The sequence below is a fragment of the Candoia aspera genome, chromosome 15 (genome assembly GCF_035149785.1).
Source record: "Candoia aspera isolate rCanAsp1 chromosome 15, rCanAsp1.hap2, whole genome shotgun sequence".
Lineage (NCBI taxonomy): Eukaryota > Metazoa > Chordata > Lepidosauria > Squamata > Boidae > Candoia > Candoia aspera.
Window position 1 is genome coordinate 8,538,401 of NC_086167.1, and position 22,988 is coordinate 8,561,388.

The 22,988-nt window shown below is 43.9% G+C and overlaps 1 protein-coding gene across 1 annotated transcript in view; it reads right to left on the reverse strand.

Moving 5' to 3' along the window:
* The window catches only part of NOS1 (nitric oxide synthase 1), a 100,027-nt gene that overhangs the window by 20,208 nt on the left and 56,831 nt on the right, over nucleotides 1–22,988 (reverse strand). Inside the window, exons 4-14 of the mRNA XM_063315333.1 lie at nucleotides 17,033–17,167; nucleotides 13,227–13,372; nucleotides 12,059–12,221; nucleotides 11,227–11,318; nucleotides 9,786–9,927; nucleotides 8,295–8,434; nucleotides 7,578–7,752; nucleotides 5,829–5,930; nucleotides 3,871–4,065; nucleotides 1,030–1,115; nucleotides 121–265 (exon numbers count right to left, since the gene is read on the reverse strand). Coding sequence (XP_063171403.1) covers nucleotides 121–265; nucleotides 1,030–1,115; nucleotides 3,871–4,065; nucleotides 5,829–5,930; nucleotides 7,578–7,752; nucleotides 8,295–8,434; nucleotides 9,786–9,927; nucleotides 11,227–11,318; nucleotides 12,059–12,221; nucleotides 13,227–13,372; nucleotides 17,033–17,167 — 1,521 coding nt within the window. The remainder of the gene's footprint in view (nucleotides 1–120; nucleotides 266–1,029; nucleotides 1,116–3,870; nucleotides 4,066–5,828; nucleotides 5,931–7,577; nucleotides 7,753–8,294; nucleotides 8,435–9,785; nucleotides 9,928–11,226; nucleotides 11,319–12,058; nucleotides 12,222–13,226; nucleotides 13,373–17,032; nucleotides 17,168–22,988) is intronic.

Here is a 22,988-nt window from a genome sequence, read left to right on the forward strand (position 1 = left end):
CATGTGGGGATCTGCAAGGCCGGTCTATGAGGGTTTTGTACTTCAGCCCCAAAGGAACTAGCGCAGCTCAACTTGTTTGGAAAGAGAGGGTTTGCCGGTCCATGCAAACCAGGTGCTCACCTTGGCATCAAAGGCATGCTTGAAGATTTCACACAGGGTTTTTGCATAGACCTGAGACTTCCCTGTTTCTGTGGCATAGAGGATGGTGGCTTTGACCCTCTTCGCCATTGCCTGTCCCATCAGCTTCGCCGAGAACTTCACAGCTCTAAGTGGGAGGTGGAAAGAGAATAACTTCATTGCTTCAGAAAGATCTCCTAAGCGTTCCTTTTCATCACTTTCCAAGTTTGCTATCAAGAGTTTTGTGGCCTTATTTACAAGTAAGTGTTTGCCTCTGACAACAAATAATAGAAGTGTCTTAGGGCGTATTCAGCAACAACGAGGAAGTATAGATACACATGTATTTTGGGTCAAAGATCAAATCATCTTTTGACCTGAATGTGGTGTCACAGTGATGATACTGAAAGTAGGTGGAGTCGGGACAAAGAAGTACATGGAGCTAGAACAAAACTTCAGTTTGAATGAGAGTTTAATTCAATTTAAGCTAAATTAATTAAACACTGTTCTAATTTTTGCTATCTATAAATTTAATTGGAGTTTGCGAATCACACAAAATCCAAATCAAATCTTTGAGCTTATTCAAACCATTAATTCAAAGAATCAAATCAGTCTGAATCATAGACGTGATTCAGAAAAAAAAAAAAAACAAGCTTGCATACATGCATCAAACTATCAAACTGGCTTGGGAGCACCCCGTTCGAGGCACTGAGTTCAATCTTTGTACAGCCCTTGTAGTTATATTTTTATCCCTTCCGTCAGATTAAACTCAAGATACTCCACCAAGTCTTTCAGGGGATGGATGTCATCCTTGGGATGTGTACTGCTACTGCTAGCATGCTGCTTAAAGTTTTAACTGTACATCAAAAACTATGTTGTATAGGAGGAAATGTCACGGTATGGCTGCATACTTACTTAGCTAGTTTTTTAAAGCCAATTGCTCTCTTCTTGGTGGGAGTGCCATTGACACCTTTCCAGATATGTGTGTTCCAAGGATCAGGCTGGAAGGAGAGAAGAGCACCCCAGTTGAAAGAGAAAAGTTGAGTCTAAGGATGAAGTCAAGACTTTACCATGTCCAGATGTAGCTTCAACAGCTTTCTTGGGTATTGATTTGGAGTTGAATTCTACATCATATCATCTGTTGCCATACCAGGCTTAATCTGGCCCTACTGAATTAACTGATAAAAGACACATTGGCACGTCAAAACCTCCTCCGCATCCCCCTCTTTTCCCTTAACAGTCCGGCATTCCAGTCCTGGCCGGCTGGCTGATATGACCTTGGATTTCTTCTCGCTCTCAGCAACTTTTCTCCTCCCATCTGGAGCTGGACACTCGTTGCTTCAATGGCAGAGAACACAGTCAAGAGATCTAAGAACTCTTTGATTGTGGGTTCTGACAAAGGGAGTCTCATGCCTGCTTCCAGAATCCATGAAAGATTGTTACCATCTCAACCCATCTAAGTCATGATTATCTTGAGTTTTCAGCATCTCGTGTTTCATTGGCATGAGATCAACAGAAAACAACAGGAATGCTTAGAAAATCACAACACCGGATATTTTCCAAGTACCTGGCTCTATAAACAAACTGGGAAATTAACAGGAGGACAAAGGGAATGGATATTGTACGCTTCTACGATTGCAAAAGAGCTGATACAGATACTCATTTGCCGTTGAGTATACAATGATCCAAAACGTCTACCTTTCTGTTTTTATCTCAACATGCCCTTGACCACCAGGAGTCTCAACCACACAATGATTTCAACCTCTGAATTTATTTATTTATCAAATTTGATCACCGCCCATCTCCCTCGCAAGGAGGGACTCTGGGCAGTTTACAATAAAATAGGGTTAAAAACCAAAACAATTATAAATACAATAAATACAATAAAAATAAGAAGGTAATGGAATCAAGATGGGCAAAAGTTCTTTATCAGACCGTGAGTGTAGTAGGTCCACCTGAAGTCACTCTAGGGCACTAGCCATCCCCAGGTACAACTATTCCCCCTCCCGTTCCAAGCCTGCTGGCAGAACCAGGCCTTTAATCTTTTTCGAAAGTCCGGGAACAAGGGGGCCTGTCTCACCTCTGGGGGGAGGATGTTCCAAAGGGCAGGAGCTACTGCAGAGAAGGCACATTTGCTCTCCCTTTCCCCCAAATGTACCCTTAATTGGCTCAGTATCTGTGTGACCTCAGTATTCTGCTCAACGGCATGAGGCCGAAAATGCTTCTTGCAAGAAATAGCTTGCTGGCCCCCTTATGTGCTGGAAGAAGACTGGTCGGCAAGTTGGGCGGGTGGGGGGGCTTGAAAGGGGACCCTGGCTTGGCAGGGAAGCAGGGGGTTTCTGGAGCTGTTCAAAGTCCCCACCGGCTCTTCAAAGTTCTGGCAAGCATGCGGAATGGCATCAAATCGACTTTTCCAGGCAAAAATGTGACTTTAAAATTAGGCAGACACACAGTATATTCCCCTCCAGCCTTTCCACAGCTGAACAACAATGGCTCTCGCAATAATTAAGTGCAAATCCCATCAGCCTGTATCCATTCCCTGCATGATTTTTGTCTCTGCCAGCAGGAAAAGCCTTCTGTGACCATTTTGGTTATTAATTGTGGTTTTCCCTAGTAGTTTTAGCTTCCTATTAGGAAACCCCTCCATTCCCCTGCAAGTGTTGTCCTCCTCCTGAGCTTTCTCTCAACTTGTTTTTTCCACTCTTCTTGCAGTGACAATTATATGATCTCTTCTTCGACAAACTGGCTGACCAACTGTCAATCCAACAAGGTAGACCAGATGAAGAAACCAACGCCATAGAGGTCAGGACTACTTTTACTGTACCAGCTGTAGTTCCAGAACCTTGCACGTCTGAATGGGCTTCCCTCTCCCTCCCTTTATCTTCATGTGAACCAGGGAGGGGCTTGTCTGAGACATTTTCTCATGTTCCTTTCTTGGCCCAGGCTCAAGCCCCTCTTATCTGACCGTTGCCTTGGCAGTGCCTCTTCCTCCTGTCCTTCAAGGCCATTCCCTCTGCCCTCTACACCAACAGAACATAGGATGCTACATCTGAGGGCACTTGGGTTTACTGTCACTCTCTGCCTTTCAAAATCCTTCTTGAAAGACTTAAGAAGAATCGGGAGCCAAGGCAGGGTTGGGCCAATCATATTTTAGCCAGTGAATAAACAGCTGCTGATCTTTTTACTCCTTGTCGGGAGTGTAACTGCCCTGAACTGTCTCTTTTGCACTTTGCCCCCTTAGGGCAGTGCAACTGAGTACAGGAGGAGGTGGGACAGCTTGACACTGCTATGTCCTTGGTCTTCCAGATGTGGGTCACGATCGGAAAGGATTCTCTGTTGCTGAGAGCTGTTCTACAGCCACGTCTGGAGGACAGGACATTTCATATCTCAAGCTATTTTAGCCCTCCCTATCCTGGAAATGCAAATGTTATTTATTTATTTATTTATTCATTCATTCATTCATTCATTCATTCATTCATTCATTCATTCATTCAATCAACGTATGTGGCCACCTATCTCAAGCAAGCGACGTTACAACAATAACGTCAGGTTTGGGTCATGTACAAAACTCATTTGCATCCTTTCCACAAATCAAGGTCTGCAGAGCCACAAGAACATGGGACATGGTTGCATCCAAAAGGTCACTACTACCAAGGATGACCCCAATTGCAGGTAGCATTAATCCCTTTGATATAGTTCTCCATCCCCAAACATCAATTGGAATCTGAGCTGAAGGGGCAGGTCAGGAAATGGTACCTGATACTCAAAGGACGGTGTAAGTCTGTAGTTGAGCATTTCCTGGTGGAAGACAGGGGTGATGCTTCCAGACATGGGTGGGACAATCCATACCCAATCAGCTGGGCAACCTCCCCGGCAATGATACTCATTCTCCATGTGTTTGATGAAGGACTCGGTGGCTGAGTGATGATCCACAATTGTCACCTTGTCACTCTGTAGAAGAAAGGAGGACTGTATAAATGGGCGGTGTTCACAAACTACACTCAAACAAATGCATCAACTTAGGGCTTAGTTCAATACGCTATGCAACAGCTGTAGCATATTGAATTCCTTTTAGCCTAGTCTGTTGAGCCAAAAGCCCAGTCCCTGGCATTTTCCCTCATCTCGAAGAAAAGGATACCGAGAAGAAAACAATGCAAGATTAACTCCAGGCAAGAAACAAATCTCTTCTTTACTTTGTCACATTTTGTGAGATGGGCAGCTCTAGAAATATGACTGATAAATAAATACGTAAATAAAATGAGACTCTAAAATGCATGGAGGTACCATAATGGAGGACTCCAGGCAAATATTAGGGCCCCTGTCCAAGCCAAGTAATTAGGGAAGGAGTCAAAATGCAGCAGGGCTGCCTTGCCAGGGTTGAAAGTAAATGAAGCAATTTCGATTTCCAGAGGCAGCTGTAGGGGGAGCCAAAGACTTCAGTTGGCTTTTGAGTGCTTTATTGGGGAAAACATTCCAAAAAGTGGGTGGTGGTAGAAAGCCCCGGGTTCAACTTCCATCAAAAGTTACATTAAATTTGTGCTGAGATCCGTAGAGGTGTTTTTGGGCACAGCCTGGGTTTATATCTATTCCACATTCTTGATACGGCACGTCTAATAAAATGGTCTTTAAAATCCACCTTAACTTCATCGTACCATAAATATCCATGCCATCCAAACCTTGGGTTGTGCCCTTCTAACCTCAAAAGCCTTCTGTTTCTCAGCAATACACACTCTTCCATCCAAACCAAACAACAAGCTGCAGAATACAATTTCGAGTCCAGTAAACCCAAATCGTTCCCTTTCCTTTGCATCTGGTAACACTTTGCATTTAACGCGTGGTTTTTTCCCTGGCCATACAAATTTAGGTATATCTAAACGATTTTGTGATTTATGGTTTTGATGATTAGAAAGAAGAGGTTATAGAAAGAAGGGAATTATGATGTAATCTTAGAGAGAGAGGTTTGATTAGAATTGTATGTATAACTTCGAGGGGAAGATGGGAAGCCACATCTCTCTGCCTCTCTCTCGCTTCTTGTTTGCTGTTCTGTTCTGTTCTTTTTCTTCTTCCTATCTCCTTTTTTCTTTGTCTTTTTTTCCTTTCCTTTTTTCTTTCTTTTTCACATTTACTTTACTATATTTTTTTCTTTGAATGTATTTCTTATTATGTATGTAAAATCTTTTAATAAAAACTATTTTTAAAAAGTTACATTACATTTAATTTTAATTGAACCCATTCACTGTCATTAATATGGATTCTCCCTGCGCATATAATAATTAACCTCTGATGTTACATTAAAAATCTGAGGGTGGCAGCAAACATCAAGCTTTGAATGATGACAGATGCCTCAAGGACCCAAGATGTGTTCTAAAAAGGGAGGTGTTTTCAGAACCATTAAAGCAAGAATCCAAAATGATCTGAGTACAGGTAGTCCTCATTTAGTGGCTGCCTCATTTCACAACCTTAGGACAGTGATGAAAAGTAATTTTGCGACCAGTCCTCGCATGTATGACCCTCACAGGTCTGTAAAACAAAGGAAAGCTGAAGTAAGATTGCAAGCACAGTTGCTGTTTCACTTAGCAACCACTTCGCTTAATGACTGAGTGGCTGGTCCCAGTTGTGGTCGCCAAACAAGGACTACCTGCACAGCATTCTGAAGAATGTGTATTTCTAATGTTACCAAACGGCTGTTGTTTTATGAAATAATCTACCGGTACCTGGAAACTGTACAGGACTGCAATATTGATTTCTACTAGTGCCTGGTCCTTCCAGAGAGAAGACGTCTTCCGCATGTCCAAATTCATCTTTTTGGCAACTTCCTGCAATGCATGAACAGCACAGGTTAATCACAATTAGACGTGAAGTGAAGCTTTATCAAACAGCAGGACTGGATAGGAATTATTAATAAAGCGGCTGGAAAACAGGACTGCCTTGTCAGTGCAGTAAGTTTTGAAAGAAATAAAAAAGGTTTACTGAACCTGCTGTGATTGTGATTCCAGTTACTGATTCTAAGCTCTACACCACTCTTCAGTCTGATTTGAGCTGGGCCAGTGATGGCGAACCTTTTGGGCTTGTGTCAAGAATTTGAAAAAATGCCTAACTTGACTCCTGGCATGTCACACTTCCCCCCCACCAAAAAAGAGAATCAATTCTTTACATATTCATTTATTTTTAAAAAATATAATCCAATCTTGGGCAACCAAAAGGGCAGAGATGGGGCGGGGATAGGTGGAGGGGGGAGTTGCAGTGCCTTTTGTTCATTCAGTTTCTTTGGTAACTCAAACAGGGAGAATAGTTGTTGGGTGTTGGTGAAAGCTGGCGTGTCACCCAAAACATTGTGGTGTGTCACTTTTGACACACGTGTCACAGGTCCACCATCACTGAGCTAGGCGGTTAGAAAATCATTTTAACAGCAACAACAAAAAGGATTTGTACCTGTATTTGCTTACTGCTTTCTTCAAATAATCTGGATGTCCAAAATTTAGATCTCTAACTTCAGGATTCCTAAATTTACATCTAAAGTCGAAACAGGGTTAGCTTTGTTTATCTGCTGCAGCCAAAGGTGTGGCTGTTGTTTTTTAATGGCCTGGTGGCCTCTAGATACATTGGGACAAGAAGACTGGGAATTGTAGACTTAAGACAGCTGGGAAACAACAAGTTGGAGAAAGATGGCATGCACTGTTATGGACTTTTAAAAAAAAATCCGTTCAATTGTGTCCGATTCTCGGAGGCTGCCTGAACAAGTCCCTGCAGTTTTCTTAGCAAGGTTTTTTGGAAGTGGTTTGCCATTGCCTCCTTCCTAGGGATGAGAGAGAGAGACTGGCCCAAGGTCACCCAGCTGGCATCATGCCTAAAGTGGGACTAGAACTCACGGTCTCCTGGTTTCTAGCCTGGTGCCTGGAGCACTACACCAAATTGGCTCTCACATTATGGATTAGAGTCCAGCTTATCAGATGCATCATCAAATGTTATCACATCCAAGTAATGTTTTGTGAATGGCCACTACTGATTGGTAAGTATCAGTTTCTGTACTTGCTCTTTTTTTTTTTGAGCCCTCAGTTCAGTTAAAGAACAAATAGTTGCATCTGGTTATGCTTAAGTTTGGTGAATTTTAACTTCAATTTGTTTTCTTTTTTTACTACTATGCCATAATAAATGTGTTAGCTTTTAAGACAGGAAGACTCTATGCTGCGTAGACCTTTAAGAAATGTTGATTACTCCAACTTTTCCCTTCCAGTGATAAGATTGACCAAAGTTGTTGGGTTGATATCAACTTTATATCAAGGGTATCTTCTAGATGTGATGGACTTCATCCCCCATCAGCCTCAGACATCACAGCCAATGAATGGCTCAGGATGGTGAGAGCTGAAATCCCAACCGTCTGGCAGTCACTAGTTCCTCTGCTCCTGCCATCACCTTGAAGGGTTTCTAAGACTCAGAAGTATGATTCGAGAGAGAATGGCTACCTCTAGGATGTTGTAACGAGAGCTGTCACAGTAGTCCCGGACTCCAATCTCAGTCCCCATGTACCAGCCGCTGAAGGGGCATGCTGAGAATTCCAAGCCTCCAATCTCTAGCAGCATGTTCGAAACAGCTGGTAAGCCATACCACTGAAGCTCGAGGTCTTTAAACCAGTCGAATCTGTTAAAGAAAAGAAGAAGAAGAGGAAGAGGAAGAGGAAGAGGAAGAGGAGGAAGAAAAGCAGGAACAGCCAGGACAACTTCAGCTAGAAAAGCTACAAAAGCTTTATCTACCTGAAGAACATCTGGTCCAATTCTGAAGAAGAACCTCTATCTATCTATCTATCTATCTATCTATCTATCTATCTATCTATCTATCTATCCATCCATCCATCCATCCATCCATCCATCCATCCATCCATCTATCTATCTATCTTTCCTTCCTGTTTTGAGGCTGAAAGCAAACTCCATGCCTAAGGATCTATCCATAAAGCACATCATCCTAGCACACAACTAAACAACAAAACAAAATAAAAACCCAGGGTGTAAGGAAACCGCCACTAAGTTGGGTACAACTTACTCAGGGAAAAGAGAAGTATTTTCCAAATGTGCCCAAAGGTAGGTTCATGGAACCCTATCCAGAGTCTCCTACAACATAGTTGAGTCTAAAGACTGACAACTGCTTGACATCAACATAATGCGAGCCAAGAACACAGGACTTACTTGGGATGTCTAATGGGGACTTCCAACACCAACTCAGGTGGGATTTCAAAAAGCTCAGGGTCATTGCCATTGGCCTGGAGAAGGAGTGGTAGGACATCAAATCGGCCGTAGGGGGCTTTCCACCCTTGCTGTAGGCAAATCTGCACCCAAAGAAAAATGTAGGCTGGTGGATATCCATGCAACAGAACAGGTGCAAAAAGTGAAGCCCACTAACATCTCTTTGCTGGCCCGCAGAGTCCCTTTAGAGGGGCTTTCTTTGCATCTGGGATGTTGGGGACTTTAATGGGAAAAAAGGATGCCTTCAGCATAGAGCTTCTTAAGGCACCCATTTCACCCCCTAAAACTCCAGAAGGACCCTTCCAAAATAGTTCCTGGCTCTGTCAGTCCAAACATGCCACACAATGCCTAGTGCAGCCCTCAAGCTAAAGGAAGTTGTGCAGTCCTATGAGCAACAGTACATAATTTTAGAAGGATCTTTGGCCTGGCTGGTTTAGACTGAAATGCTTCAAAACCCATCCCTGTGCCAAATCTCCAAGGAGATAGGAAACCTTTACTCTGGTTTGCTTTCTTACTTGGTGCCAGAATGGAAAAATACTGACTGCCTTGGCATGTTTGATCTGGCTTGTTACGTGGAACCCAAAATAAACCCTAGAAGAATATTGGCCTTCTTCATGACTCTACTACCAAGACTCTATGATCAATTTACAGCAGACAGACAAATTTTATTCTCTTAAGGTTGGCAGAATCTAAATCAGTAGAAAAGGAATACAGCCAGGCTGCTTTATGCACCAAACTATATACTTAAATTTCTACAGTGAACAGTGTTGTTTTCACAGGGCACTTTGGTTCAAATTTTGCACTCTTTTCCTGAATACATTTCAAATGCTCATCATTTATAAATTGTTCAGCTTCTAAAAGAAGCTTTGGAATAAGCATGGAGGGTAATGTTAGCTTGCCGTCCAACTTCTATTAAAAAAGGGACAAACTATGGCTGCAAAAACAAGTTTATATTGATCAAAACTAAAAGATTACTAAAAGATTACAATTAAGGACAGACTTGGATTCAGAACAGAGCATTAAAGAATGCATGCAGCCAATAATTGTTAGCCCTTCAAGGTAGTCCCGACAAGAAGCACCACTGAGTACTAATTTTAGTACTAACCATGAATGCTAACCATTAGTACACAACTATTAGTACTAAGTTTATTGTAAGGTTACATTAACAGAATCTTGCAAGTCTGAAAGTATTTCTCCCCTCCTCTCCTTTTATTCTCTGGAAAACTAGGGAGGGTCCCCTGTGAAATGCTTCCCACGGCCCCTCTCCTTCTGTGGGCTGAGACACCTTTTATATGCTGGTGGTCCAGCCTGGGGCTCTCCCTCCTGTCTCCCAAGGTCATTCCCACAGACCATTTCAATAATACAATGGATTTTTCCACTACAGGTGCTCTATCCTTATGGCATTCTGGGCATCCCTCCATGTCATGCACCAACCTCAGTCAGCTCCACGTTGGCTGGATCACCCAAGATGGTACTGTCTGGTTGTTTATAGCCAGCATAACGGATGAGCTGGGAGTTCCAGACTCGGAAGTCGTGTTTGCCATCAGTCCTCTGGGGGAAGATGGTGATGGCAGACCTAGGAGGACAAGGGGAAAAAAAGGGTGGGGGTGGGAGCTTTAACATTCCTACCAGAAGGAGTTACTCTGCAGACAGTGCTCAGCCAGTTGGCCCACAATCATAAGAAAACCGAGGTCTGGTTTTCTTCTTGCCATCCTCAGCTAGGGCCCTCCATGGCCTGACCTGGCAGAGGACCTCAAGGATGCCAGCCAAAAACTCTCAGCTGGGCTCTGATCAACAAAACATTGTCAGGACCATGGAGAGCTCAGTGTAGGGACTGATTCTTAATTCTTAAGTTGCACACAGGTGCAAATCTCTCTGTGGAATTTACCATACTGTATATACTCACGTAAAAGCCCATCTGTGGCTAAGCCAACCCTTGAACATTTAACCAAAATATTGAAAAATGCACCAAGTTGGGAGCCCCATGTTTCCAAATACCAGCTGCAGGGAAACAACAGGGGGAGAGGGGTTAAGTTTCCTCTTCCTGCTTATGAGCATCCTAGGGGCATTTGGTGAGCTATGGGGGGCGGGGATGGGAAGCAAATTGCTGAGTTGATCTGGGCTTGGTTTGCTCCAGCAAGCTGTTCTTGCATTTTGAGATTTTCCCAGAAAAGTCTTCTGGCCAGGCTAAAAACTCCACTAAATGTTGGGTTAAACACTTGCTCTCTCTGGGCATCCTGGCAGTGCTGCAGAGATAGAGAAAGGGTATATATTGAAAGATTGCCTGACTCTTTCTGTGATGGGGGTCGTCAAGGTTTTAGACAGTCTTGTTTGATTCTGCAAAATAAGTGGAGCTGCATCCCAGTTAGGCCAGGCTGGAAATGACTTTGTTTGTTTGAATTTGGAGTTCTTTGTTTTTCTTTGTAAGTGGTGTTAAGCTCATTTTAGCCCTTACCATACTATTTTTTCATCTCAACATGAAAGGAAGCCCTGCCTCCAATTTACAGCAATTACAGCAATTCAGCCACCCTGCTGGAGGAGGTTTGAAACGGGGTTGTAAAGGAGGAGGTTTGCAAGCCACATGTAGCCATAGGTCTGTAGGTTACCACCCCTTGCTCTAAAGGCACCAGCAGCAACTTTGGCATCCTTTGTATATGGGCCATTAGAGTGGAAAATCCATTTCATTTTAGAGTAGAATTGTTGGCTTTTCATTTTATTTTTGCTAGGGGAAATTCTAACACTGAGTTACTCCGTTTTCTGCCGACCCTCCCAAACTGAGATAAGTTAGGTATAAACAAAGCAGGTCCTGGCCCAGTGCCACCATGCCTTTTGGGCATGAACACAAACACATACATGCGCGCACACACTCACATACCTGAGGTTCCCTTTGTTAGTGGCATATTTGATGTGGTTGCAAATGTAGTTGAACATCCCATGGGCTGTGGTACAGTCTCGGGCATCAAAAACCTGGAAGAATTCAAACAGAGGAGTCGGAGTTATGATTTGCAAGAACAATAAAGAGAATGAAGCCCACATCTGGCCTTGAAGAAGATAGCATAGTACCTATGTGTAAGTATATGCATACAATTGTATGTCTTAAGTACTGCAATGGCCATCATCTGCAGTAGCAGATTTGCGTTCTGCAGCCCCAGAGGGCAGGGTCAGACCAAAAGGTTTTAAGATCCTGGAGGGCCGAACTAAAAAAACCTGTTAAGGATAGAAAGCAATTTGACAGTCCCTCCACCTTATATCTGGAGCTAGCTCAGCAAGTAAACACTTATAAACTCTTAAAGAGGCTTAAAATTAGTTCAGTTATTCAGGTAGCGGGGAGGCTCTGTTTTTGCATGCAAATCTCTGAAAGCATTTTATTGGGGATTAACATTTGCACAGAAAGGATGTTTGCAACTTCAACATGCCTCCATCTCATGGGCTTTTTCTTCCTTTTGGTTTAATGAAAAGAAACTTGCAGGGCAGGCATATGTGTTTGCAAAACCCTGGACTTAAAATATTTGGACGGCTTGTTTTAAATCAGCTTCCTCAAATCTTCTGGAAAGGTTTCATCTGAGCCTTCAGCCTCCCTGCAGACCTCTTAACGGCATGCCAGTTTGCCAATAATACTCATACCTGCCAATCACATCCATACTTGCTGAGGTGTACCATTTAGGCAGGTGGCCTGCTGGCTGTGCCCAAGCCCACCAGTTCCTCACCTGCAGCTTGGACCACTGGATTCTACCCACGCAACGGGAGGCGTTGCGCCATGCATGCTTGGCTCCATAGATCAGCTCTGTATCTCGCAACTGGTAAGTGTCAGTAGTTTCTATCTCCTTGGTGACCTCCACCAGCCTTTCCATGTGAGCTTTGGAGCCAAACCTGCCGGGGCAGGGAAGGAAGCAAGTTAGCCATTGTTCATGCCATCAGGCTGGGCACAGTTGAGTTGCACAAGGCAATCCAAAGAGTCGCTCTTTGAGGGAGATGGGCGGTGACTAAATTTGAAATATAAATCAATAAATCAATACAGCCTGCCCTTGTTCACATGTCCAAGCAAGCCCACTTTATACTCTTTGTTCTCCAAAGGGGAACAGGCATTGTGCCAAAATTGGCAATTGTAATCATCGCAATTAGCATAAGGAGTTTCCCTGTTCTCTCTCTGCCCAGACATTTAGCCTCTTGCTTCCTCTAACTCTGGCTGAACCACTGTTCGCAACACCCGTTGATGTGGGGAGAGAAAAACTCCTGAACTGTGGCAGTTAGAGATGCTTCTTTGCTAGATGTTTTAGGTCTGACAAATTTGCTTTGCTAATGGCTCACCAGGATGGGCTCAGGACATGGAAGGAATGTGCTGTAATGTTTCAGCTCATGTCAAAGCTATTATTAAGAACTCTTTAGCCTCTTTGAATGTTAAGAACAATCAGTTGGGTGAAAATAAATACAAGCAAATCTAAAAGCAATATCTACCAAACTGATCATAATAAGTATAGTTAGAAATCCACCTGAAGCATCAAGAACAATGAAGCACTTTTATATCCAGTCCTCCTGGCAACATTCAACACCTTATTTATGGACCAAAAGCTAAGCCCTCCACCCTTCCGCTTCCTTATTATGGAATGTTATCCTAGCCAAATGTCTTCTGATGAGGGGAGAATTTTTTTTTGGCAAATTAAGAGCAGATTCATGCCAAACCTATATAATTAACCAGGAAGACCCTACCAGCTACTTATTTCAAAGGCCCTCCTGAATTTGCAAGTAGGTCACCCTGATCCTAATGAATAGGACAAGTTGGTGCATGATTGCCCATATTCAAATACCTTGCAAAAATCATGACAGTTTCTGGGGCAAAATTCTCTGCCCCAGGAACTGTTGAGACCCCAAACTTGCCTCTTGATGGAGGAGTAGTATTGATCGATGAATTCTTTGGCCAGGAGGAGTAGCTGATCCTTTGTCCGGACTTCTTCTGGTCTTCGGACATGCTGAGAAGGCATCATGATGGAACCCATGCACACCTGTTCACTGCAGGGGGTCACCTGAAAGGTAAGAGGTAGAAAGCCACATGGTACAGATTCTGTTAACCTGCTGAAGGAGTTAAAACAGCACAGTGGATTTGCAGAGAACTTCCATGGATGGAACATGTTCAGAGCACAGAGGCATACTTGGAATCTGGCTTCATAGCTTGGTTGGTCAACATCATATCTCTGTTTCTGGGTTAATAAAACTATGACAGGAGCTCTGAAGCAGAGTTATGATGGGAAAGGTTGAGAGTGAACTAGTTCTTTCTCTATTAAACCATGGTCCTGCTAGCTGGACAATGATGGCTTCAGAACCAGGCCACAGAGAAGCAGAAAACACAGTGGATGTCCATTCATTATCTGTAATTTAACCCGAAAAGAATGCTCCAACGTGGAATAGTCTGTATTATTTATTTATCTATTTATTTTACTTTATCCCACCTTCATTATTTTATTTATTTATTTATATTTCAAATTTCTGTCACCACCCATCTCCCCCAAGGGGGGAGTCTGGGCGGTTATATTTATTTTATAAATAACTCAAGGCAGCAAACATACTTAATATTCCTTCCTCCTCCTATTTTCCCCACAACAGCAACCCTGTGAGGTGAGTTGGGCTGAGAGAAAGTGACTGGCCCAGGGTCACCCAGCCGGTTTTCATGCCTAAGGCAGGACTAGAACTCTCCTACCACGTCTGATTGGCTCTTGGGCTGAGAGAGAGGGACTGGCCCAAAGTCACCCAGCTGGCTTTCATGCCTCAGGTGGGACTAGAACTCACAGACTCCTGGTTTCTAGCCCAGCACCTTACCACTAGACCAGACTGGCACCTCAAAAATGACACTATAGGCCTGGAAAAGGTGCAGAATTCTGGAACAAAAACTGCAGCTCAATTGTCATTCCTTGGGACTAAAGAGGACAATCTTTTGTCAGTGTGAAATAAAGAAAGAAGGAAAAAGGAAGGGAAATTCTCAGAATTCAGTCTCTCTGAATCCTCTTGCTGCTTTTAAATACGTAATTTTAAATGATCTTGGACCTGACTCCTGAAATGTCACTAAGCTAGAAAATGATATTTTCCTTTTTAAAGTCTAAAACATTTCTGAATACAGCTACTTGTTGCTGCTGGGGGCTGTGCCAAGCTGTGCCAACAGGTTATGAGCCCAAGTTGCGAACAGAAAAGAAAAATCAGAATGATTGAGTGTCGTAGAGCAGCTTCCTTACAAGGAAACAATATAGCCATTGGGGCTTGTTATATATAAAACCATGCAGATTATGGGAAATACAGGCAGACAATAATTTTCCTCCCTCTCTCACTGTTAGAACTTGGCAGTATTCAATGAAATTAAATGCAAGGTGATTAAAAGAACCACTTCGCTACACAATGTATAAACGGTGCTATTTGCTGCAATTGGATATATTTTAGGAAGTTTTTAAAAATGGGTTAAATATGCAGTATTTATGGAGAAGATCAGCCTATCAAGGGATACTAGCCTCCCTCCTAAAACACAGGCAGTATATCCTGAATCCCAACTACTAGCTGGGGACAAATGCTCTATCCTGCAGTTATGCGCCAGGATTAATAGTTTATTCTTTTTCTGCCCGGGAGATAGCCTATCACCTTCATGATATTAGTATCCAGTGACAGTTTTAGCCTCTGTAAATTGGTCCAATCTGCCTTTGGAGCTCTCCAGGTTGGCGGCCATCATGTCTCGCAGTAAGATAATCCAAAAAAAAGAAAAAAAAAGAAAGATGCTCTATTGTTATCGGGCAATGACGACTGTCCAGAACCGTCAAACGTGCAACTTCATTGGATAAGCCCATACACTAGCAAAGGGGAAGGCAATCTTTCTGCAGCTGAGGGCAGTATTTTTCCATTAACTGTGGTGGTGGTGGTGGAGTCTCTGAGGGCATTCCGGAAGCAGAGACAGTGATGTGAAGAAGTCAAGGAACTGGCAGGGCTGTGGCTGTGGGAAGAAGTGATGGTGGTCGAGAAGGCTCGAAGAGGCAAAATCTAAAATGCTAATGCTCTCTCTGGCCTCTTCTTGCAAAAACAGACCAACCATATTTCAAAGAATCATGCCACTGAAAATGGCGGCTTGGGGAATGGTCTCTCTCATGCTAGCATCGTGAAAGAAGAAAAAAACTCCTCCATTCGTATTTTCAAATGCTTCTGTTCTGCTCCCTCCCCCATTAGATTTTGCTAAATTGGATGGGGGAAAGAAAGCTCTTTTTGAAACTTTTCCTCCAGTCGTTCTGGCGGTGGCTTTCTTTTCTACACCTTTTTCTTGACCTAGCAACTTTTCCTTGAAATGCAAGAAGCAGGATTCTAAAAAGCGCTCCAGATTGTTTTCATGCTATACATTTCTATGAAAGCGGTGTGATACGGGTGGTTTGTTAATCTTTTTTCTTAGTGATCCGCCCAGCGTGGAATTCGCCTGCTTCACAGCTGCTGCACCCTGGATGGATGTTTTTTCATCGTGCTATCTTCTGCGACCTTCTTATTTGCATCTTAAAAAACCTTAACTACAAAAAATCCCTTTACGATCACATCTACCCTAGGTCTACGTTCCCTCATTTATTCATGCTTCTTTTTTTCCCCCGTTCCGTTACTGATGTTTTGCTAATCTATTGCACACGTGCGCTCAGGCGCATTGATTGAACTGCAAAAGAGCATTCTTCTGCTAACAACTCCGTATCACAGCATCAAGATTCTTTGTGGCTGACATTCTTTTACAGGAACACACGTGGCATCAGCAGAAAGAACCTTGATATGAATGGTATAGATGTTCGCATTGAAATGGCACTCGGCAGAGATTTATCTATGCACAGGCGAACAGAAGAAATACGACGGGAGGTAGGGAGCGAGCAGGAGACGAAGACTAGCTGAGGAACTGAGCCGAAGTACAAATTAGTCACTCTACAATTCCAGAATTAAAGATTCAGAAATTTTACTAACTAAGCTTGAATGCAGAAGGGAGGAAATGAAGCATACAGACGGAACAATTAAGCAAGTCAGAGAAGAAACGGTACTTACTCCCCTTCTCAGCTCTACCACAGGACTGCAGCATCCAGAGAGGACCAGGGTAGACACTTGCTTTGAAAACCCTTATTTCTTTTGCTCGGGCCATTTAAGTCTCCTAATGCCCCCCAAACAGGGTTTGATTTCAGTTTCTGATCTTCCGTGGTCAATTTCCCACAATGCTTCTGACCCTTTGTCATTATTGGAAATTTAAAGTGTGGGGGGGGGAGGTCCAGCCATCCACCAATACCAAAACAACTTCTGCTGTAGCCCACCTTGCTTCAAGCGTCATGGTGCAGCTGGGCAACATTACACTCTAATTTCCAAAAGCAGTCACTCAGTTCTCTGAGGCTGAAGGCTTCTGCCCCAGTTCTGCTCAGTGGGACTCTCCAACCCTGTCCTAAAGGACTGTTTAAGTGTTGGGACCAGACAGAGGCATTTTGGTCTCTGCAGTGCAGCAACAGTGCCTCCCCCAGCTTCCCCAGTCAACCTTCCTCCTCTCTAAGGTTAGCCACAATCTGCCCGAACTGGCTGTTTCACTCTGCCTAACGGTAGAGAAGAAGCCTTGGAAAGAAGCCTCCTGTTTCAAGGAGCTTTCCTGACCTGTGAAATGGACCAAAAACAGTTGGAAAAATACTCATGCAGGTACGCAGCTCACTTACCATGGAGCACTTCAAATGCAAGGTGTCGTTGAGCACAGAGCCAGTTTCCCAGTTCCTCACTTTGGCAAAACGCGGGCACTTGGAAGGGCTTCCGTTCACCACATTTTTAGTAGGTGACTGCCAGCCAGAAGGGACCTGAGTAAATAGGGTAGAAAGAGAATAATGATCTATGAGATTATTTGGTCCAGCCCAGCTACTCACAAAGAGGCTGATACCAGGGCTGGGGAGGTAGAGTGAACAGGCAAGCTTCTTGGGCTGATGGTTTATGTGCAAATTTGGGAGCAGGTGGTAGGTCCACTCATAAAATGGTGGCCACAACCAGTTGCCAAACCCTCATTTCATAGAAGACCAACTAGTTCTTCACCATCCCAGTAGGATCTTCATGGGACACCAAAACATTCCTGCAAATTAATATGATGCTGGAGTCCGTGGTGCTCTCTGAGCCTTGTGGTTTTCTTGCAGACGTTTCATTGCCAGACTAGGCAACACCTTCCGTGTGAAAAACTAATATGATGCTAGAGGTTGCAGCAGACCTAGACACAAAGACAGGGCTTGGAGTTGGGTAGTTTGTGGTGAAGTATATTGTGGGAAGCTGTCAGCCTTACCAGGTGGACCAGACAGGAAACACAACCAGATGAGCTAATTCTATTTTATTGTAAAGCAACTGTACATTAACAGAATCTTGCAAGTCTGAAAGTACATTTCTTCCCTGTCTCTTTTACACCCAAGAAATTAGGGAGGGTCCCTTCTGAACCTCTTTCCCCACCCACTATCCGGCTGTGGACGATGCTGTCTCTTATCTGACTGTTCCCTAGCCAGCGTCTCTGGGCCCAGTCTCCCAAGGTCATTCCCACATACTATTACAGAAGGCAGCCATTGTCCTAGGATGTGGCTGACCCACAACTTCATGGATATCACAAGGTGGTTCATTATTGGGACATTTCATGTGCTGGGATTCCAGCTAACACGATCATCCTTCTTATTCATTAGATTTATATTCTGCCTTTCCTCCAAGAGCTGAAGGCCTCCCTTCAATTTACACCCACAAGAACAATGCAGTGAAATTTCTTGGGCTGAGAGAGAGTGACAGGCTAAAAATCACCTTGTGAGCTCCTGTGGCTGAGGGGGGACTAGAACCTGGGTCTTCCCATTCCTAGTCCAGCACTTTCCCCATTACCCCGTGATGGCTTTTGGGCTGAGAGAGAGGGACTGGCCCAGTTCTCCACTGACCTTTTATGGCTGAGGGGGAACCAGAGCCTGGGCCTTCCCACTCCTAGTCCAGCACCTTCTCCACTGGACCACCCTGGGTTTTGCCCCCAGAGGGAGGGACTGGCCCAAAGTCCCCCAGTTCCGTGGCTGTGAGGCTCCCTGCTCCCAATCCAGCATCTTCCCCATACACCATGCTGGTCATTCTATTTGATTATCCTGGTACTAGGGTTCAGCACACCACGCCACAATATGCTGCTCAAAGGAAATGCAGGATTCATTCTCATGCCCCCTTTGCTCCTCCAAGCGAGCTGTTCTAGAGGGCTGCCATGTCTGTCATCCTCAAGCTTACAGAGATTAAGACTCTGTAAGTGTGGGTGGAAATACCTGCTGAAAAAGGCAGAGAGGAGAGAATTGCCAAGGGGGTGGGATGTCAATCAGAAGCTGAGTGCATGCTTCACAAAGCACATGATCCCCAATTGTTTTCCCATAAAGGTAAAATTTCCTTCAAGTCAAGCTGGGGATTTCGGGAACTAATCCATGTAATTTTCTTTGCAACTGTTCAGAAGTAGTTGTCCCTTGCTTTCTTCTGGGGTGTAAGAAACCTAGTCTATGGCTCTGGGAATTCCTGATGGCCTCCCATCCAAGTACTAACTAGGATAAAGCCTACTTAGCTTCCCAGCCCAGAAAAGGCTGGACAGATGCTGCTCAGTCCTTGTCAGCCTTGCGAGGTAGTCCAGACAAGAATCAGAGCCAGAAGTATTAGCTCTATCTTTATTGTGAAGTTACATGAACAGAATCTTGCAAGTCTGAAAGCACATCTCTCCCCACTCACCTTTACAGCCCAAGAAACTAGGGAAGGTCCCTTCTGAGACGTTTACCATGCCCCCGTTCCTTCTGCAGGCTCAGCTGTCTCTTATCTGACCATTGTCTAGTCTGTGGCTCTTCTTCCTGTCTCCCAAGGTCATTCCCACATACCATTACAGTTCTTTTGTGCTGGTTGAAATAGCTTTTCTTCTCCAACATCATACCTTCCTGATGTTTGGACCACAGATCCCATCATCCCAAACCACTGGCAGTGCTGTGCAGGGCTGATGGGCATCGAAGTCCAAAATAGCACAGAAGCATCATATTGGGGGAAGAAGATAAGCAAACGGGCTGAAGTAAAAAAAAATTCCCCCCCTAAATCCTGTGTTTTCCTAAGAGGGGGATGTAAAGCCAAGGAAAGCCCCCCATACTGAATTTCTGTTTAAGAGTCTTTGAATATTCCTTGTTCAATTTCAGGAAGGACTATAGGTTTTCTCTCCTTTTACAAAGGTTGATGAACTGAGAAATGCATTTACCAAGGGGAACCCCTTTTACTATAGAAGCCTTAGGAAGTGTGTCGAGGGTCTGAAAATGGGGAAGAGATTCCATTTTTCCCCACCTCCCACCCTAATCTTTATTTACTGCACAAACAGGAGAAGAAAACATGGCAGCCTTCTGGCAACGCTCTGTCTTGGCTGCTCAGGAAAACAAAGATCGAACGGGTTCAAACGATGGCAAAAATGAGCTAGAGAGCAGCAGTGCAGAAGAGATCTCTTGCAGGAAAGTCCTCTCTGTGCAAAGGCTTATTTTTGCAGCCCTGGGTTTGAACACAGTGTTCCCCCTTCCATGTGCTCCCTCAAGTCTTTAATTGGAAAGAGCGCAGGTGGCACCGCCGAAATGGGAATTAACCTCATAATACATCTTTTTTTTTTTTTAAGAAAAAATCCACTGTTAAGAAGCAGAAAAGAAATCTTGCACAGGTGACACAAACATATAGCTATAGGTTTCTGTCTTTCCACAGGGACATTCCCAAAAAGTGGTGCTCCAAGATGCAGGTTGGCAAAATATGAGCCAAGGAAAATAAGCAGATTCCCAGAAACTGATGAATGCGGGCCACGATTGTGGGAGAGCTATCCACTGCTACAGGAACCTGCTTGTATATTAAAAGCATAGAACAGTTGGTGGCACCTTATAAACTATCCCATGTATTAAAAACCAACTGGAACTTACAGCTAATCCTTGCTTAATGACAACAATTGGGACCAGAATTTTGGTTGCTAAGCGAAGTGGTCATTAAGTGAATCTGACCCAGTCTTATGACCTTTTTTGCAGCGGCTGTTAAGCAAATCACCATGGGTGTTAAGTGAACCATGTGGTCGTTAAGTGAATCACGTGGTTTCCCATTGATTTTGTTTGCCAGAAGTTGGCCGAGAAGGTAGAAAATGGCGATCACAAGACCACTGGATGCTACATCAGTCATAAATTCAAACTAGTTGCCAAGTGCCAAAATCACGATCATCTGACCAGGGGGGAAACGCTGCAACAGTCGTAAGTGTGAGGACTGGCTATAAGTAGTTTTTTCCAGCACCGTTGTAAATGAATGGTTGTTAAGTGAGGACTACCTGTATGCATTTGTAGAATGCGGACCCCTTTCTCTCTATTCTGCATTGGGTTCACTTCCGGGCACCACAGTTTAAGAAGGACGTTGACAAACTGGAATATATCCAGAGGAGATGAAGTAAACTGAAGAAAAAGCATCTACGTTGGAGGCTTAGGTATTTTAGCCTGGAGGACAGAAGCCTCCAGAGGCAGGAGAACCGTCTCCAAGGATCCGAAGGGCTGTCATGGAGGAAATGGGGAAGAACTATGCAGAGTTGTTCAGAAAACAAGACAAGGGACAGCGGTTTAAACAAGAAGACAGATTTTAGCTGGATGTAGGAAAAGATCCCTAATGGTAACAGCTGTTCAACAAGGGAACAGACTGTCTTGGGAGATGGTAGATTCTCTTCCGTGGAGGCTGGAAGACCTTTGGCCAGGAAAGTACTTATCAGTAGATTCTTGCACTGGGCAAGGGAGACAGATTAAACAACCCCCAAGTTCCCTTACAACCCATACATTCTATGATTTCTGCAGTGCAGAAAATTTCTCTAGCATTTTCTTTTTAATCAGTTGAATGAAAGAGATTTTGCTTCCAAAACTTCTTGGGAGGGGAACAGCATTTCGGTAGAATTGGCATGGGCAAAGGATGATGGTCTTGCATGTATTTAGTAATAAGGTGCCAAAAAAAGTGGGTGAATGTCCTGTCTTTTATTACACAATCCTCTTTCCCATGCTCTGCAGATTCCTTGGCTTCCCATACTTCCATTCATACCCAAGGGAAGACACTAGGAGGGAACTCCTCCCAGTGGGCTTTTTCAAATTGAGAAGTTTGGGCAACCAGGGGGGCTAAGAATAATGGAAAGATGTCTATCAGGGCATCCTCTCTCCAGTGATCTGGCACCCCTCTAGCTTCTATATTTCCATCCAACAGTTTACCTCCTCCCTGGCTTCTCCCATTCCCTCCTAACGATCCGCAGCCTCCCTGGCTTTCCCCATTCCCTCCTATCAGTCCGCAGCCTCCCTGGCTTCCCCCATTCCCTCCTATCAGTCCGCAGCCTCCCTGGCTTTCCCCATTCCCTCCTATCAGTCCGCAGCCTCCCTGGCTTCCCCCATTCCCTCCTATCAGTCCGCAGCCTCCCTGGCTTTCCCCATTCCCTCCTAATGGTCCGCAGCCTCCCTGGCTTCCCACACTTCCATTTAGTCCCAAAGGAAAACTTCAGCCTTCTGTGAGGCTCTCTTTTTTTTTTTTTTAGATTGGGAAATGGGAGGAAGTGACAGAAAGGTGTGGCAAGTAAAACAACCATACCGGCAAAATGGACAGCTAAACTCACTATTGGGACAAATTTAGAAGAAACTGTCATGTACTTTGTGAATAAGGTAGGAAACTTCCAAAGGGAAGAACACTTTTGAGAAACAGGCTTGGAGAAGCAGACTTTGGCACAGTGTTACTAATACAGATGATGAGAAGCGGGTAGTTTAATGCCTTCCACTTTTTTAAAGCACACTAACAAATATATAAGGAAGGAGATTTAGCCTGTTCTCTGTTTCCTGATATCAAGTCTACAATATATGCAGGTTTCAACTTGCACTGCAGTTCTTAAACTTATGATAGGAGTCAAAGCGGTTTGTTGTTTCCTTTTGTTTTTGGGAACAGCAAGCCTTCTAACCCTTAAGGTCACTCACACAGTCTTAAAAGGAAGCAACCTCAAGGTGAAGCCATCAAAAGCTTTTCCAATCTTTTTGTGGCTCTTACCATTATTTTTTTTTTTTTAAAGAAATGCTCTATTCCATGTGGGAAGTTTATTCTTCAGCCAATGGATTTGGGTGTGCAGGACTGAGTAACCTTGAAGCTGGAGGTGAGGGAAACTAGAATTGGGAACCAGAGGAAGTATGCAGACCAACCCAATAATGAGGATAATGCCCTTTGTGGGGAGAGGAGGTGTTTAATAGCAGCTTAAGCAGAGAGAAGGATTTGAGCAGTCCCAATGGGTGCAAAGAAATTAAGCTCTCAATAGAAAAAAAATGAGGCGTTTAGGAAGACGCAGGCTTTGCAGCTGAGAATAGCGATGCGAGTAACCTAACAGGTGAAAAGTGATATGGGAGGAAATCAGACTGCACAAACCAGGCCCATTAATCCAATGTACCCCCAAAAGCTTCTCCACTGGGGTCTGTCTGTCTGTCTGTCTGTCTGTCTTTCTTTCATTCATTCATTCATTCATTCATTCATTCATTCATTCATTTTCTCAGACAAGTGACTCTGGGCACTGAACAATCATAAAATCATTAAAAAGCAAGTATAAACACAATACAAAAATAAATATATATAGCAGCCAAGAAAAAGTAT